We start from the raw sequence: 14,019 nt of genomic DNA on the forward strand, positions 1-14,019 counted from the left end.
ACTATCCACGTTTGTTCTAAATGACGAAAGCACTATTAATTGAAAGGACTATCTAATAGGCAATCTACCCTATTGACATATCGTGTATTGAGGTTACATCAAAAATGATGGAAGGCGTTGCGTTTGATAAATGGACGGGATATTGGATTAACCGATAGGTATATGACGTTAGTTCTCCTATTAATATGATGAATTTTCTCTAGAAAGTCTAGTTGTTCGTTTCTAGAGTAATGTTCGTTAAAGAAACGCAACAATTTTTGTTACTGCTATACGTAACTGTTAACGTATCATCCTATATATTATTTTTTATTTTCAATAAAATATAAGGCTGATATAAACTAAATGAAATCTTGAATGAGGATATAGAGCATGTTGAATACGACATAAGTTAATAAAGCATTTCGTATTTGAAAAAATAAGTTTGTTTCAATTAGACGATAAATTTGAAAAAATACACAATACAAACGCATTCACATACACACAGTGGTTGTTACGTCGATTATTTAGATATTAATATAATTATATCTTTAACACGGAAAAAAGGCTAGATTTATAGGAATGAATGGTAACTTGGTGGAAATTTTTATATAATATCCAATATTTGCTAAAAAATATAATTTTTATCTGGAATTAGCTTTCGGTAAACGCCACTGATTCCGTTCAATCCAATTTCTCTAAAATTCAGAAAAAAAAATGCGAGCAAACATTATAATTTAAATTATATTCAAACAAGTTGAGTTGGAGAAGCAGACGTTTAATTTGCTCCGCTAATTACTAGTGACCTCTTATGAAAATCAGACAAAAGGTATAGGAACTTTTCAAATACATTCCCCTCTCGTTGCTATGTACTAAACAGAGCTTTGTTTCTTCGAAATTCTCTATTCACTGGCCTCGCTCCGTTTCTGAAAGAGATCAGGTTCGCACTGACGCATTTTAAAAATTATAAAAACAATAGAAAAAACCCATACAAGATACATCATCTATTGTAGATGGAAATACTAGAGTCTAATTAGACAAAAGTATTATTTTGAAATGGTAATATTGAATTTCTTAGTATTCTTATACTTTATTTACAAGGAAAATTTCGAGATGACGGAGAATAAAACTTCTATTGTTCCTAATTTAGACATAACAAAAGCAGTAGATACTTCTCAATTTAGCAAAATAATATTTTTCAATAATCTGTATTTTACAAATCTAATGAAATTAAAGAGAAAAAAATGAGTTGTTCGTATGCCAACCGGTTGCGTTTTAAACTACAAACAAACATTGACATGAAAGATTTTTCGTGAAATAGAACAAAGAAAATAAAACACCTCAAAGCCTGTCGTGTTCAAGAAGGTTTATCTTTGAAGTAAAGCATTTTTCTTTTAGGAAAAGTTGAAGAATGTAGAAAAAAAAAAGCAATCATTCAAAATGTGTTTCTATGTTTAAAGATAAAGAAAATATTTTTCGACAGCTTTCAATATTCTATCCGAAATGTATTTCGCTTGTTAGGAGGTTGTCGGGAATTTATATACATATTTATAAATTGAAATCTTTTCGAAAAACTAAATGTATATGAACCAGTATAATATAGGGAAACAATCAATTGTTTCTGTTACAGATAAAGCCCCATCCGAAGCTGTTTTCCGTGGAACTGAATTTCTCTCGTACGACTTAAGTCAGACTGGAGGTGAACCTATTGTTAGTGCTCAAGATTCCGTAACGTTCTACTTCAAAACGCGACAACCCAGTGGATTACTATTTTATACCGGTAACCGTACAATTTTATCCGACTCAAATATACTATAAAATACTCGATATAGTCTGATAGATAAATCTCCTCCTCCTCGAGATATTTGTTTTGAAACGAACTGAAAATAAATATTTTCAAGTGTCAATGGGTATTTAAATCTTGTATACAATTCTAATTTCCATAACATTTGTTATAGGCGATGGAAACGATTATTTGAACGTCGCTATTAAAGATGGAATTCTAAGTTTAACGATGGGGCTTTCGAACGGCAAACAGGAAATGCAGATCAAACCTAACAAAGTGCGTTTCGATGACAATCAATGGCACAAAGTGAGCATACACAGAAGAATTCAAGAAGTAAGTGAAACTAGATTTAATTATAAATTGCGTCTAGAGAAAAATCTCATCGAAGGAAAATGCGGAAATAAACTAAACAAAATAATACATAATATTTTTTGTTTCAGATATCAGCCATAACCGCTTTCTGCAGGGTAAGTATCTAGGTATTATTTTCATACTATAAACAATTATTTTTTTACAAAAATTGATGATATTAAATCGCTACTTCAGAGCAACAGTGGGACATCTACAAAACATGCGGCTTTACGTAATCAGCTTTTTATTTTAGATAATCACAAATTGCTTTAAGTATAACCTAATTAAAAATGGAAAAAATACTAATATGCTGTCTGATAGTTCCTGAAACAGTGTTTCGACATATTTTCCGATTTTAGTATTAATTATAGTTACAAAAAAATTAATAATAAGGCTTGACAGGGATGTCTCACTGTAACACTAAAAAAAATCTAACTTTTCTAAGACCATGTCTCAGCAAATAAAATACATTATTAGCCTATTTGGGACTAACTGTGTACTGGTAATAAATAAATAAAATAATGTAGTCGTTGGTACAAAAATTATATTATTTTTATTTCTATTTACAACACTTATTTTCGCAAATTGAATATAAAATAATATTATTATAATTATGTCTCGTTCTTTGTCGTCTTTTTCGATGTTTCTGTCTTCTTGGAGGTCTTAACAAAGATCGATATTTCACTAGGAATGAAAATGGACCCACTTTTCAAAATTCTCTTTAAATACAAGAATAAATATTGTCTGCTTCATTTTCTGTGTTTCAATTTGCATGATTTAAATACAAAATACGAGTAAGTACATAGCAATATTCTTATTTTGTGACACGGTATTGTTAAGGTAAAATATCAAATCAAACGAAGATATCTCACTGTTGCTCTGAGATAGCGATATAGATATTGACAGGTCCTTCATGTCCATGTCCATTTTTTTTCCTCCCACCATTTGTATGTACAGTTTTACTTCTCCCTCGCCCTCGCAAACATTATTTAAAGCAAACATATTAATTAGTGATTAACGGGATGATTAATTCAAAGTAGAAAATAAAAAAAAAACATAAGATTCATTTCATTGCTAGTAAAATATCTAATGAGTACGTAGAACAAGAAATGTTATATTTTATATCTTCAACAGTCGCGTGATCCCATTAGGAACGTCCAAACGCTTAAAATTTTGTAAAGCTGCTTAAAAGTTTTATCCCTTTGTTACTTTAAACAATTTATAACATTTAACTGCCGGCCGCGAATTATAAAACGAAATGAATAGAAATAGACGTTAAGCCGATTAAAGTTGTGTTTCATCCCGAAGCGGTCAGATTATTTTGTTTGCATACATAGATTGGATCAAGTTGACTAACATAATTTATAGCTTGTAATTTACCTTGTAATCGAAAAACCAAAAAAAAAAATGTATCATTTAATTTGTTACAGTTATCAGCGGTAATAGACGGTGTTTATGCTGATCATTCTCATATAGCGGGGAAATTCACCATGTTGTCCTCAAGTCGATTATACGTTGGTGGTAGCATAAATACTAGAGCGCTTCCTGGTGCCAGAGTTCATAATAACTTTGTTGGTTGTATGAGAAAAGTAAGTTTTAACATTTTTCCCACGTATAACTTTCATTTTTAACGATAAAAATTTTATATAAACTCATTTTTTTATATAGCTAATTTATAAGTACTACGGTATTTTATAAAGCAACAATCCAATATGCGTTTCGAACTTTTTCCGTGTGCTCTGTAATTTTTTTTGTTGTTATAGTTCTGAATCTTACTTGATCCCTACCTGTATATTACAGATATTTCTCGAAGCGATACGATGTACTGTAAATGATTCACTTAAAATCAAACTTTTAGGCGATGCTCTCGTAATATTCGTTCTACTTGGATGATTTCAATTTTAATAAACCCTTACAAAGACCCACAATCCTCCATTATTAAATTCAAATCTCCACTTCCCCTTCGAATTTTAAGAGGACAATTCTCCATAAAATATGTCTAAATGTTATTGCCCGTAAACGTCTTGACTACATCGACAACCCTTCAACTTGCCTGACCTAATTCTCGCTTTTTTCACCGTTGTCTCGTACAGTTGTTGTAACCAGAAAAACTCGTTTGGATTTAATACTGACCTTTTTGGGTAATAAGCACTTTACTAGAATGTTTCACTAAACTCGGGTATGATATTTCTAACTAATATGATGGGAAAACTTTATAATCTGAAATTTTCATGACGGAAAAACTTAAGAAGAACAACCTTGCAACCATGTCCTGATTTTAATTATGTCATCACACGTATAAACATAGTTGTAGATGTCGAGAGATACTAATAGTCTATTGATAGTTATTTCAAATGCAAAAAGGTGAAAAACAATTGAAAATTAGTCAAAATCTTCAATAACAATGGAACATAGAACAATTTGAACACGACGGATACGAAAAAAAAAACGATTATATCTAATAGAAAATCCACTACTGAACATTAGAACGAATCATCATAAAATATTTGATTTCAATTTCAAAATTCATGTCTCTCGTCCCGGTATATCCCTTAAACCAGAAATAAATGAACTGGATTCTAACACGTATTTCCTATTATAATTTTCAGGTAGAGTTCGTAGCCGACACATTGAGGCTAAACCTTCTGGAATTGGGCAGGTCGGGCAGCCATCTCATACAAGTAGTAGGAAGACTGGACTACAAATGTCCGGAGGGCGAAACTCACGACCCTGTCACGTTCACCACCAAGGAATCGCATCTGGTAATATATACGATTGTTTATATTCTGCATTATGTACGTACGTAATAGAAATTCTTCGGCTAATTGACTTCATCAATTATAGCTAATATTGTTTATTGTAGTATGTTTATTCATATCATAAATTTTTCGACAATGGAGATACTGTTTAATGTTTAAAACAACGGATATTATCTGTCATTACCACCCTGTACATATAAGTAGGTGCATTATGTGACATCGTTACTTTGCGGTAATCCATATCCTATTTACAAATTTCAATCAAATCTCATTTTCCATGCAATGTATGTAAAGTATATATATATATATATCGTATAGATGACGAAGAAAATCGATTCCAACCACACGAAAATTCGTGGAAATCTAAAAGTAAATCGAATCAACCATAATAGACGGTAAGACATTTTTTAACGGTTTTTTCGTCTGGAATTTATTTCATAATAGAATTGAATTATGAACGAATTAGGTTATTTTAAGATAACATAGTGTTCTTAATAAAAAATCGTACTTCACTAAAAAACTTTGCTTTAAGGTAACAATTTAATCTTCATGTTTCAAGTAAATAAAAGAAAAAAGATTAGAATTTTATAAAAAATGATTGCAAGCTTGAACAATAAATTTTCTTGGACGGCTGTATCTAATTTTTCTACGACGGATAATCCACAATAGAGCTCAAATTTAACACCTTTAAAACTAGTTTAAGCAGCTACTGTAAACGTAAAATATACTGTTAAACCCTGTACATCCTTTAAATGAGCATCAATACACAATTTTTATTTGCATATTTCGTATAACAACGAACAAGTACATGTCATTGAATTGACAAATTATGCATTTTTCGTAAAAACGGTCCGTTTCAAAGCTTCATTATTTTTTTTTTTTTTCTAAATTTTTCCTCAAAGTAATGTATATAAGTAGATACAAATTAACTCTATAACGAAGATTCCAACGAAAATGTAAATCAGTTTCACTCCTCTTTTAATTAGATGATACTTAAGAGAAAATTTTCAATTCACCAGCATAGCTTCAATTTTCAATAAAAAAAAATATAAGAAAATTCACACAACGGTCACGTTTGAACTTCGTATCGATTCAGAACGTGCCATCTAATGCCGCAACACAATTTACAGTATACATAAATAAAAAATAAAACACCACTACAAGGAGACGTATACAAGCTGACTAATGCATTTATTTTGTTTTTTAATTGTGAAAATATCTGAATTATTTCGGGATTTATTCCAGTTCCAAGTAATATATAAATCGCTTAATTTTCTAATAATGTTGCAAGCCGACAAATAAATTGATTGAAAAAACTAACAACAGGAGTGGAAATAAAAACCTTGAAGATGGTTTAATAAATCTACAAAAACGTGGAAGGAAGTTATAAAAATATCTCAAATAAAAATGTTGAAAGAATACAATTTATCACATTCAAAAATGATAGAAAATAAGTAGCGAACAACTGAAATAAGTGAATGTGACGTTTCATTTTAGAATATTTCCTAGCATCTACATTCTTCTCATTTTTATCAGATACTGCCCCCATGGAACGCGAAAAAGTCCGGCAATATTTCATTCAAGTTTCGCACGAACGAAGCCAACGGATTGATACTTTTCAACGGGGGCATACGACCGCCCAGGGTAAGTTTCCTCAAATTATATTATATCTAAACCCTTTTTACTTTTATGCTTCAATTTTAACAACAATATATAATATTCTAAAATGTCTTGACAAAATTAAAAAAAAAAAAAAAAATGTTAATCGATTAAACTCGTGTCGTGGTTTTCGTTTTTCCATGACCTAACTTGAAACCACTTAAAACGTACCGCGCTTGATTATCCCGGAAATTCAATGTGCGACTAACAAATAAACAAGAAACATCAGATATGATTGATTATTTTTAGTTAAAAGTATGTACGAAGGACATATTTGGAGGTAACTTCAAAATAAGATTGATAACGATAGAATATTAGTTTTAGAGTTTTCTCCTTTCTAAACACGATCCTTTATATTAAGATTATTATACTCAGCAATGATTTTACTGATATAAAGCTTCATCTAAACATCGATATTATATCCACTATCCTACGCGCACCCGCCATAAATTTAAAAATACTTTCAAATCCCGTAAATATTCACATTCTTGCTAAAACGTTATTTAATTCTCAATTTAAATTCAATTTTATATTTTCAAATAAATATTTTCGTAGGGAACAAGAAAATTCAAAGTGTTGAAATTAGATTCTTGATTCCACCCTCTAGAATCAAAAAAAAAATTTATTCAATTTCAGGTTGATTTATTCGCTATTGAAATCTACAACGGTCACATTTACGTTCACATTGATCTCGGATCCGGTCCGTCGAAGCAAAGAGGATCACGAAGAAGGATTGACGATGGAAATTGGCACGAATTTACTTTTAGACGGACCGGAAGGGATTCTAGGATAACGGTCGATGGCCTCCACACCGACTTCAAGACCCTCGGTAAGTACTTGATAATTGGCTAAACTAGATATTGCAATACGGAAAAAAAAAACGTCCACTAAACCCTTTTTCGTTACACCCAATAATTAGCAATCACGTTACGATAATTATAACTAATTCGGTTACATATATACGGAATATTGATTACGTCGCGCATGTATCATTTTAAATAATTTCATTTTATTAGTTTAGTTCTTGTTTTGAAGACTCGATAAGGAAACCGAAATAATCCGCTCCGTATTCAAATTTGAAAAACTCCCGTTCCAAATATAACGTCGACTTTCTGCATTTCCTTCCAAATTTAATTTTGTAAACTAATGTTTAATATTTTCGTTCTGAATAATAAAAATATGTCATCTCTTTCAGAATTGATTTTTAATATTGTAAAAATGGAATGGAAACTAGGAAACCTCATACTAATTTTTATATTATTTATCTATTTTTTTTCACCACTTGGAATTTCGACATCAGTTAATTATTTTAGATAACGCACATCCTGATAAAATTTATATAACGCAATTCGCTATTTTCCAGAAGGATCATCGAGTCTGGAGTTGGACGGGAATATGTATGTTGGCGGCCTTGGACCACCTTTCTCCGAAATTCCAATTCCCGCTGGGCTCTGGACGGCGGTCCTTCAACAAGGATTTGTAGGATGTTTCAAGGACCTCATTATGAACAATGAACCCGTGGACGTCGCGAGTTTTGCGAGAGAACAAGATTCCGGTAAGTGTTTGCAATACATTTTTTTCTTTATTCAAAATTTCTTAAGAAATTCAACTCAGATTTTTCGAAAATATACAAAAGGTAAAGTGTACGAATCTTATCTATACGTCGAAAACAATATTAAATAAATATTCATGGTTATTGAAATTACTAAAAACTTAAAACTTTTACGATAATACCACTTTTTTATAGAAAATTAGAAAGATTACAATGTATTTTTTTTTTATTTTAAGGACATTTAGCATTTTAAACGTTCATTTAGTACGGATTAATTATTCAAGTTATCTCATTCAAACGAATCTGACGTTCCAAAGTTTTCTATCAAAAACTTTCCGAAAGTGAGAAACTCACATTAAAAATTTCACGATAAAATTTGAAATGTTTCTATCCAATTTAATTGTGAACTTGAGGAAAATTTTTGTTGGGATATATATACGGTATGATTCGATAGAAGTCACCACCATTTATCCTAGCATTCGAAAAAATTTTGAGAATAAAATCAGCAAAGGACGCTTTGAAACAATTGTTATTTATACAAAATAAACTTTCATTGAATTTCCTAATATACTTGAGAAACTTTTCATAAATTCCGTTAAGAAAATAAATGAAGGAGAGATTAATAAATAAATGAAAGAAACGAAGAACAACTGCTTGCACCTGTTTATTTTCAAAATCATAACAATAACCATGTCCTGGGTACACTTATGAACAAGTCATATTATTGATTTAAATTTAATAAAGAACAATAAAAATACGTTCTGCAATTACCATTTCCATTGAATGTATATTTTCTATATAGGTAACAAACAACTAAATGACATCAGACACGCGAGAATATATTCAAGTTATAGTAGTTCTAACCATTTTGTATTTACATTAAAATAAAGATTAATGGAACGCTAAATGGAATCGAGGTTTTACGATCGGAGCAAACCTGGCATTTTTCATAATAACGAAATTTCACGCAGAACGGGCGTTACTGCAACACGTAAAAACAGCTACAAAAACTTACGAAGCAGGGCCTTACCTCTTTTTTTTTATATCAACTAAAATTGGTCGCAGGGTTTTATAACTTGAATTATTATTCATCAATATCGAAGAAATGATTTGTTATATATAACTATTTCGAAGTTGGTTTTTGTTCATTTCAGGATCTATCAGGACATTGTGTCACACGCAACCAGAACAATGTCCTTCACAACCATGCCTAAATGGAGGTACTTGTACTGAGGGCTGGAACCGTTTCATCTGTGATTGTACAAATACTCTCTTCAGCGGACCGACGTGTGGAAAAGAAGCCCCGACTCTTAGTTTCAACGGTAGCCAGCATATGGAAGTAACCATGGATAATGAACAAATTACGCAAACCGAAGACATTGTTTTAAGATTTAGGTAAATTAGTACATTTTTCTCGCATATATATGTATTGAAATTTATTTATAATATTGGAAAAAGTAATCAATTGCATGACGCAAATCCTGAAAAGAAAAGATTTTTCTCTGGTTTCCTTCAAACTCTAAATCCGCGTCGTTTTTAATAAAATCCTTCATGTCATTTAAAATCTTCCTACTTTTTCTACAGAACTAGCAAGCCTCTCGGATTGTTGCTGATCACCTCGACCGTCGAGACCGGAGATAGGATTGAGTTGGCAGTAGCCGCCGGCAGGATTCGCCTGGCACTAAGACTCGGGGTCAGAGAAAAGAAAAAAGAAGATAGAGAAAAGGATAAGGTAGGAACATAAGCGCATCATTTTCATTGAAGGAAATAAAACGGCGATTTATCATATATATATATATATTTTTTGTTTTAAAAATTTATCGCCACTAAACTTTCTTTCGTATAAATACATTACGATTCACTCCATTCGCGATTTTAAAAAGATAATCCGGATCTGGAATGATTTATTTTATTTTTAGATCCTACTAGCTGGACAAAATATCAACGACAACGAATTTCATACAGTTCGATTGTCTAGAAGAGGATCAAATTTAAAATTACAACTCGACAACCAATCTCCTGTGAGAGGTAAGTAATTACAAATCAATAAATCCGAAATAAGAGTATTTGAAATAATAGAGAAAAAAAATAAATCCTCAGTAAAATATTTATCTATCTTATTTCTGTAGCATCTTTACTGAATTTCACAAAAAAAAAATGGTTAATTTTTCGTTATTTTCTATGTATGTGTTCGCGTAATAGACAAAACTATTTGTGACGTTGTCATTTGTTGAAAAATTAATTAGATACGAGGAAAAAGATCGATTAAATTGATAAACTGTTTCAGCTGAAATTCAAGGTAAGCTTATAGCTTTACAATGGCGTACTATACATTTAGGAGGATTATATCACCTCGAGGAAGAGATTAGCATGTCTACAACAGTTCCTAATTTTATTGGAGATATACAACAATTTTACTTCAACAATATTCCTTACATTGAACTAGCCAAGGCACTGAGCACCGAGCAATCGATAGCTGGGTTCCCAAACATAAAGGTTAGTTTCACAAATACAAAACGATACAATTACGTAATAAATAATAATATCAATAATAAGTAAAACTTAGTACATGGATGGAGTAGTTTTACAAAATTATAAATACCGCTTTATACCTGAAATGAAATTGTTTTAGATCGCCGCAAAATTCGTAAAGCACGCCACTGATAATCTTCATCGACCAGTCACTTTTAGATCTAAACATACTTTTATCGGTCTACCTATGCTCAGGGCCTATTCCAGTATACATATCGACTTTATGTTTAAAACTAGAGAAGCCAACGGACTGATTTTATTCAACGGTGGAAAGAAAGACGATTTTGTAGCTGTCGAATTAGTAGAAGGGCATATCAGTTATATTGTCAACGTGGGTGAGTATGTATTTTTCAAGCAAACGGAAACGTTCCTCCCGAGTAATAAATGCTGCACACATTTTTATAAATGAATCCTCCCTTTCATCATTTCGGAAAAACTTAATCGTATCAATATATACATAAATGATCGATCAAATATTTCATTTTATCGAATGCGTTCTGAAACAGCTCTGAAATAGACATATGTCACTTGTCAAGTACGTCACCGCCGGTTGTAATCGTTAATATTTGATATTGATAGGAGATGGCACTGTTACGCTACACGACACTCATCGAAATCAACTCAACGACAACCGTTGGCATACAGTCGGTATTCGACGCCCTTCAGTTAAACAACATACTTTAATGGTAGACGATGACGTAGTTATAGCAGCGAATCTCGGTACGGGAAATTTGGAACTTGAAGGTATTCTTTATTTGGGCGGCGTATATAAAGACTTGTACCAATTATTGCCTCAAGACTTTATCAAATCAACGCACGGCTACGAAGGATGTATTGCCGGTTTAGATCTCAACGGGGAATCACCGCATATCGTCGAAGACGCCGTAGTGCATAGTTCCCAAGTCGTATCCGGATGTGAAAGTAAGTATATTAGTAAGTATTATTAATCTTTTCGGATTCTATAAGTTGAGAAGAATACATTATGATCTAGAATCTACATACATAGATTGAATCACCAATTTGAACAACGCACAATTATAAATACATAAATATTTTTGGGTAACTGAATTATCTCGTCCATTTGTGGTTAATAATTGTGTGTCCGCTAAATTTCAAGGGATGGAATTAAAAGAGAAGAGACGACGTTTTGCGCGTTACACGAATTTCAGTTATATCACGTACGAATTGGAACTCTATTAATTGCTTATATTAATTTAATGATTTCGAATTTGGAGAGTTACACTATACTAGAATTGCCGTTTGTCGTTATGTTCGAGTAAATGAATTTTTGGATTCCCTATAATCGAAGTTTATCGACTCGATTTACTTATTTAACGCGACGCTTTCAATTTTAATTTAATATATAATTTACATTATTTTTCCAGAAAATCAAATACATTATGCTCCAATATAAGTAACTAGATATCTATTAATAGATTGGATTATTAGATACAGAATCGTTTTTTCCTCTATGCAATTATTACCCAATTTTGACGTATTTCATGCGACTAATCAAATTACAAACCGTTTGAAGTTTGAAAGCTTTATAATCGAATAACCAAGTATCGAGATGATCGACAAACAAGTTTCAATTTTATATATGTATATCCATTCCAGGTCAGTCAGCAAAGTGTAGTCACAACGTGTGTGCCAATGCCGGCGTATGCGTTCAACAATGGAACTCCTACACATGCGATTGCGATATGACTTCCTTTACAGGACCAACTTGTTCCGATGGTGAGTTTTTCGTTCACTTTTTCATACAATATACTCTAATAATCGTTTTCAGAATCGGTTTCTTATGAATTCGGTCCTAATAGAGGAATCATAATTTACACATATCCAGAAGATAATATGCCCGAAATGCAAGAAGACACGATAGCACTCGGATTAATAACAAATAAAGCCGATGCGGTTCTTCTCAGGATAGTCAGTGGAACGTCCAATGATTATATTGAAATGTATATTGTAAGTATTTCGTGAATTTTGTTTTGCAATTGGACATTTTCGTTTTTTATTACGTTTCAGGTGGAAGGAAATGTTTTTGTCGTTTACAACTTGGGATCGAGTGATCTTCTTCTCGGAGAAATATCCGTAAGAGTTAACGATAATGCATATCACGTAATTAGATACCACAGACAAGGTCACAACGCAACTCTACAAGTGGACGACTACAATGTACAAACTGTTCATCCTCTAGGTAAGTTTGATAATGATTAGATGAAAATATTGACATACATAAGACATTTTTGTAGGTCATCAGCTGCAAGTATTCAACACTCAATCTCAGATTCAAATCGGAGGCAAATGGACCAAAAAAGGAAGGATAGAACGACCGTTTTCTGGAAAAATATCTGGCGTCGTGGTAAACGGATTAAGAATACTAGATTTGGCTGCGGAAAAAGATCTACACACATCAATTCGCGGAGACGTTCAATTAACGCAAATGGATAAACACGAACATCTTCAAAAAATGCAGCAAGTTTGTATTAATTTTTACGTTAAATTATTACAGATCTCCGTCTTCTATATTAAAATATATTGAAATTTCAGACTCCCGCATCTGGCTTTCCGGGTATTGAGGACGATCTCGTATTTAGCGGAGCCGGATCGGGTTGTAATAACGGCGACGATGAAGATGAATGCCCTCCTCTACCAGAAACCGGTTCAGGAGACGATGATCTAATAACGCCAGTTTATAATCCACCGACACGACCGCCGCCTACTAAAAAACCCAAACCTAAACTAGAGGGAGCTGAAACAAAGCCGTGCGACGACGAGGATTGTTTCCCCGGTTCGGGATCTGGAGAAGTTACGGAAGAAACGTCTAAGACTACACCCACAGGTATTATTTTGATTAATAACGTAATATATATATAATAAATATATTGCCATAGAAAATAAATAAATATTGCGCTTTTCCAGAACCAACAGATTCCAATTTAACGACCGACAACTCGAGCATCAAAACGACAACAGAACGAGATACTTCAATTACCGGTTATACGACCGGAGGGTCGTGGTCGAATCTAACGACTTCATTTAAAACTACGGAAATTTTAGAAACCACTACGGAACATCCGACAACGAAATACGAAACAACAGTTTCCACAACAACAACTACAACAGAAGCACGTACTTATCCAACGACGACGACGACGACAACTTCGACGACAGAACGTCAAATACCGCCTCACGTGATTATACCTTCGCAAATGGAAAATCCTTTTAATAATCATAAACCCGTACCTTCGAAGAAGCCTCAAAGGGTCAATTCGGAGACATCCGAAATTGTAGCACTAATAATAGGTAATTATTTTATGTATTATAATTATTTGAATTAATATTTTAAATAAAAAAAAAATATTAGCAACTATATCACGATTTTAACAAACAATTGAGCT

General features: G+C 32.3%; 1 protein-coding gene across 4 annotated transcripts in view; it reads left to right on the forward strand.

Moving 5' to 3' along the window:
- The window catches only part of LOC130892621 (neurexin-1-like), a 30,191-nt gene that overhangs the window by 13,976 nt on the left and 2,196 nt on the right, over window positions 1–14,019 (forward strand). For all 4 annotated transcript variants that reach the window (XM_057798121.1, XM_057798122.1, XM_057798123.1 and 1 more), the window contains 20 exons: window positions 1,607–1,756; window positions 1,935–2,095; window positions 2,203–2,229; window positions 3,544–3,702; window positions 4,723–4,875; window positions 6,409–6,516; window positions 7,168–7,360; window positions 7,895–8,086; window positions 9,238–9,478; window positions 9,668–9,815; window positions 10,003–10,111; window positions 10,371–10,579; window positions 10,716–10,950; window positions 11,195–11,536; window positions 12,233–12,352; window positions 12,405–12,583; window positions 12,644–12,815; window positions 12,871–13,097; window positions 13,169–13,460; window positions 13,541–13,924. In XM_057798121.1, the coding sequence (XP_057654104.1) occupies window positions 1,607–1,756; window positions 1,935–2,095; window positions 2,203–2,229; window positions 3,544–3,702; window positions 4,723–4,875; window positions 6,409–6,516; window positions 7,168–7,360; window positions 7,895–8,086; window positions 9,238–9,478; window positions 9,668–9,815; window positions 10,003–10,111; window positions 10,371–10,579; window positions 10,716–10,950; window positions 11,195–11,536; window positions 12,233–12,352; window positions 12,405–12,583; window positions 12,644–12,815; window positions 12,871–13,097; window positions 13,169–13,460; window positions 13,541–13,924 (3,801 nt within the window). The remainder of the gene's footprint in view (window positions 1–1,606; window positions 1,757–1,934; window positions 2,096–2,202; window positions 2,230–3,543; window positions 3,703–4,722; window positions 4,876–6,408; window positions 6,517–7,167; window positions 7,361–7,894; window positions 8,087–9,237; window positions 9,479–9,667; window positions 9,816–10,002; window positions 10,112–10,370; window positions 10,580–10,715; window positions 10,951–11,194; window positions 11,537–12,232; window positions 12,353–12,404; window positions 12,584–12,643; window positions 12,816–12,870; window positions 13,098–13,168; window positions 13,461–13,540; window positions 13,925–14,019) is intronic.

The sequence above is a fragment of the Diorhabda carinulata genome, chromosome 4 (genome assembly GCF_026250575.1).
Source record: "Diorhabda carinulata isolate Delta chromosome 4, icDioCari1.1, whole genome shotgun sequence".
Classification (NCBI taxonomy): domain Eukaryota; kingdom Metazoa; phylum Arthropoda; class Insecta; order Coleoptera; family Chrysomelidae; genus Diorhabda; species Diorhabda carinulata.